The 4883-nt window shown below is 41.7% G+C and overlaps 2 protein-coding genes across 3 annotated transcripts; one reads left to right on the plus strand and one right to left on the minus strand.

Annotated features, from left to right (window-relative positions):
• The first annotated feature begins 510 nt into the window (after positions 1 to 510).
• On the plus strand, positions 511 to 2658 carry LOC131434846 (cyclin-dependent kinase 2-like). 2 transcript variants are annotated; one of them, XR_009230411.1, is made up of 3 exons: positions 511 to 773; positions 1505 to 2344; positions 2413 to 2658. XR_009230411.1 is itself a non-coding variant. In XM_058602049.1 (2 exons), exons 1-2 carry the CDS (start codon positions 649 to 651, stop codon positions 2268 to 2270), a joined length of 891 nt encoding a protein of 296 aa, XP_058458032.1. In that variant the 5' UTR covers positions 511 to 648; the 3' UTR covers positions 2271 to 2657. The 2 variants fall into 2 exon arrangements, 1 of the variants encoding a protein (XP_058458032.1); XM_058602049.1 differs by having other exon boundaries at positions 1505 to 2657.
• Positions 2659 to 2673: 15 nt separating this feature from the next.
• Positions 2674 to 4553, minus strand: LOC131434839 (heat shock protein 70 A1-like). The gene has a single exon (XM_058602037.1). It carries the CDS (start codon positions 4425 to 4427, stop codon positions 2775 to 2777), a length of 1653 nt encoding a protein of 550 aa, XP_058458020.1. The 5' UTR covers positions 4428 to 4553; the 3' UTR covers positions 2674 to 2774.
• Between the last annotated feature and the right edge of the window lie 330 nt (positions 4554 to 4883).

The following is a 4883-nucleotide window of genomic DNA, read 5'->3' on the forward strand; positions in this document are numbered from 1 at the left end:
TATTTTTTATGCCGTATTTTCGCAAACATCTGTTAGTGTGGATCTCACTTTCTCCAATCGCGTTTTGACTGATATGGGTTTCACACCACCCATTTATGAATTCTTTACCCCTGACGTGTATATCTTACATTAATATCATTATTCTATTCCGAACGTGTGCTGTTGTTTCGGTACCGCTGTATAAAAATATCGTATAGAATGACAGTGTGGCAGGATGCCACCAGAAATGCCATTCTAGCTGATTGATAGGCAAATTGCAAGTTTTTAACGTTCGCTTTTGGATGTTATGCAAGTATTGCGGAAATTTTTAACTCTTCCTTGAATTGTAAAAATTTTGCAGATCATAGGTGTGATTTTGGCTTACCAAACGAACTAAGATCATTCCGTAAATTAATCAAAGCAATACGATTTTATACATATCATTCCAAAGCAATGCTCAACTATTAGATTTGGCAACGCTGAATACAACGACAACACAGCGATATTTCCTGTAAATTTGGCGCCAAACTATGCCCGCAATGAAAACAAACGAATTTTTTTTATCAAGAAATTTAATCGTAGTAACGGTAAGGACCTTCAACGTGCGGCCGTAAGGACCATGGCTTTTTGTGCTCCGCTTGCTAAACATTAAGAACTTTTCGTAAAGCAATGCACAATATCGGAGACTACCAACGGATCGAGAAGATTGGCGAAGGAACGTACGGTGTCGTTTACAAGGCAAAGGACATCAACACCCAGAAATATGTAGCTCTCAAACGGATAAGACTGGACAGGTGAGCTAATGATGTGTGCAGTATCAAAACCGTGGTTATCTGAACGAACGTTTCATTTTGATCAGTGATAACAATTGTTCAAAGATAAAACATTGTAATTGTGGGATTTACTGAATAAGAAGTCGAATGACGTTAAGTTACGCGTGATGTTTCTATTAATAGTACACTCAATCCACGATCACTCTGAGTAGATGTAGATGTTTACTCTATATTACAGTATTACAATTTTAACAAAATATGCACCCTAGCGGTTGATGAAATTGAGATCTAACAGTAACATCCGCAGGGAGGTGCATAATCGAATGTTTAGTAGATATCACCAGTTGTTCAATGCGAAATGCTAACGCACTGGTGAGTCAAAGAATAAACTTACAATGTTCGCTCATTTAAATAATTACAATTATTATTTTTTTTTATTTGCGCGGATCTTTTATACACTACAATTAGCATTTTATTGTCCCATAAAAATCGGGGAATTAAGGATTACATGTCAAAATGGAACTTATCGAAACGTGAAATTCTACTCAATGGAAGTTTAGAAAACTGTTTTAGCATTTAACAACTATGTCTCGATTTTTCTTAGATTATATATTGCATCTTAAAGTAATTAATAAACAACTAAACGATAATTCGCATGTGTAATTCCTGTAAATGTTCAATTTAAGATAAAACTAACTATTCTTCAATAGTAAGGAAGTCACATCGATTGAATTACCTGTCGTACTTTTCAGCGAAAGCGAAGGCGTTCCCTCAACGGCTATTCGGGAGATCTCTCTGCTGAAAGATTTGCAGCACCACTCAATCGTGGAGCTGTTCGATGTGGCCGTCATGGATTCGAGCATTTATATGATCTTCGAGTATCTGGACATGGACCTGAAGAAATTGCTAGATAAGTACAAACCATCCTTCACGCCAAAGTTAGTCAAAAGCTACATGCACCAGATGTTGGACGCAATAGCATTCTGTCATATGCATCGAATTTTACATCGAGACCTCAAACCGCAGAATTTACTGGTGGACCGTGATGGTCATCTAAAGCTAGCAGATTTTGGCTTGGCCCGGTCATTCAATTTTCCCATGCGCACCTACACTCACGAAGTAGTGACGCTGTGGTATCGAGCACCGGAAATTCTGCTGGGAACGAAATTCTACGCCACCGGAGTGGACATCTGGAGTCTGGGATGTATCTTTGCGGAGATGATTTTAAGGCGGCCGCTTTTTCCCGGTGATAGTGAAATCGACCAGCTCTATCGCATCTTTCGCACTATGGGCACTCCGGACGAGAAAAGCTGGCCTAACGTGTCACAACTTCCAGACTATAAGCAAACGTTTCCTAGCTGGAGCACACAACCGATCCCGAAGGAAATTTCGCTCTGCAAGGCGCAAGATCTGTTCCGACAGTTGATGGTTTACGATCCTATCAAACGAATCTCGGCGCGGAACGCAATGGTGTTGCCTTATTTCGATGACGTGGAGTTAGTCGCCCCTGGAATTTAGTGTGATTTACAGTGGGATTGTAGAAACTGTGCTGCCGACTTGAAATGTTTGTGATAAACTTTCTTTACATAAAGGTATTTTAGAGCAAATGTTCCGATTAGTGCTGTATCACGGGAATGTTCTAGTTTGATATATTTCACAGGGCAGTTTTCCTATGGCGTGTTCTTGTGGTTTGTTTCTTTGCTCTCGGAGAAATAATTTTGGGGCATACTTTATGCAGTCATTAGCATTCAAGCTAGGGACAAGAGGAAGTCTGGAAAATCATCAATTCCAAAAACACACAATGAAAACGAAAAGGTTTCAATGACACGGAAAAAGAAACGACTCGAAAGTAATGCATTTCACAAAAGTAAATAGAATTAAATCTACCGTTACTATAAAAATAATTTATTCTTGCTGATATCTACAAAAGTACATTGAAAATAAATAGGAACTAATTTTTAATACTTCTATTATCACAAACAGAATCAGAAGATTTTTCTTAACCTATGCAAGTGAATGTATCTAATCCACTTCCTCAACTGTGGGTCCCGTTCGTCCACCAAACCCACCAGCCTGCTGTCCACAGTTGGGTGGCACTGGACCAGCACCGGCAGCACCCTGATGCAATCGTGTCATGATGGGACTACAAACTCGGCTCAACTCCTGCATTTTGTGCTCAAACTCGTCCTTCTCGGCCATCGTATTTCCATCAAGCCATCGAAGCGTTTCATCGCATTTGTCTCGAACGGTGCTTTTGTCAGCTTCACTTAATTTTTCACCAGCCGAATCCAACGATTGTTTCAGCTGGAAGCAATAACCTTCGAGCTGATTTCTTGCGGCAACTCGTTCTCGCTGTTTTTCATCTTCCTCGCGGAACTTTTCAGCTTCCGACACCATTCGATCGATATCTGCCTGACTCAGACGACCTTTGTCATTCTTGATCGTGATGTTTTTCACCTTGCCACTACTCATTTCCTTCGCTGACACGTTCAGAATTCCGTTGGCATCCAAATCGAATGTGACTTCAATTTGTGGAACACCTCTGGGAGCTGGTGGAATTCCTGACAAATCAAACAATCCTAGACGATTGTTGTCTTTGGTCATTGCTCGTTCTCCTTCATACACCTGAATCGAAACTCCGGGTTGGTTATCCGCGTATGTCGAGAATGTCTGCGTTTGCTTGCATGGAATGCGACTGTTGCGTTCAATTAGTTTAGTCATCACACCTCCTGCCGTTTCAATTCCCAACGAGAGTGGAGCGACATCAACTAGTAGGACATCCTGGATTTTCTCATCCTTGTCACCGTTGAGAATGGCAGCCTGAATCGAAGCACCGTATGATACAGCTTCATCCGGATTGATGGATAGATTCAATGATTTTCCACAGAAGAAGTTCTGCAGTAACGACTGGACCTTCGGAATGCGAGTTGAACCTCCAACCAGAACAATGTCGTGGATTGAACTTTTGTCCATCTTGGCATCTGACAGAGCTCGTTCGACTGGTTGTAGTGTTGATCGGAACAAATCAGAGCACAATTCCTCGAATCGTGCTCGCGATATCTTCGTGTAGTAATCGATTCCATCATACAAGGCATCGATTTCGATTGTAGCCTCAGTGCTCGATGACAATGTACGTTTAGCTCGTTCGCACGCCGTCCTCAAACGCCGCAATGCACGTGGATTTGCCGAAAGATCTATTTTGAATTTGCGTTTGAATTCTTCGATGAAGTGTGAAACCATTCGATTATCGAAGTCCTCTCCTCCCAGATGAGTATCACCGGCAGTAGATCGCACTTCAAACAGCGAACCTTCATCGATAGTCAGGATGGACACATCAAATGTACCACCACCCAGGTCGAAAATCAAAACATTTCGTTCTCCTTTCAGATTCTTGTCTAAACCGTAGGCCAATGCAGCTGCCGTCGGTTCATTGATGATTCTCATGACGTTCAAACCGGCGATTGCTCCCGCATCTTTTGTTGCTTGTCTTTGCGAATCGTTGAAATACGCTGGTACTGTGATGACCGCATTCCGCACACTTTTACCCAGGTAAGCTTCGGCCGTTTCCTTCATCTTCGTCAGCACCATTGAACTGATTTCTTCCGGTGCAAAGCGTTTCCTTTCGCCTTTGAACTCAATTTCGATCTTTGGTTTGCTGCCATCGTTGACTACCATGAATGGCTAGTGTTTGATATCGGCTTGAATTTTTGGATCGTCGAATTTACGGCCAATCAGTCGTTTTGCATCAAACACCGTGTTTCGTGGGTTCATCGCTACCTGGTTCTTTGCAGCATCACCAATCAACCGCTCCGAGTCAGAAAAGGCCACATAGCTGGGAGTTGTTCGATTGCCTTGGTCGTTTGCAATAATTTCCACCTTGCCATGCTGGAACACTCCCACGCAAGAGTACGTGGTGCCCAGATCAATACCGATTGCGGACATTTTCAATGCTCACTTAATTTCACCACTGATGAAGCAAAAATTCTCAAAAGTCTTGTTTGATGATTTTACACTTGAATTTAATTATTCTTTGTATTTTCACTCTATTAACAGTTGCTTTGAAACTTTTGCGCTCGCTTTGAATACTTGAGTCACGTTTTCTATTTGCTTGCGATGTGATTCGTTTACTTG

Source organism: Malaya genurostris, chromosome 1, assembly GCF_030247185.1.
Source record: "Malaya genurostris strain Urasoe2022 chromosome 1, Malgen_1.1, whole genome shotgun sequence".
In the NCBI taxonomy this organism is placed as follows: Eukaryota; Metazoa; Arthropoda; class Insecta; order Diptera; family Culicidae; genus Malaya; species Malaya genurostris.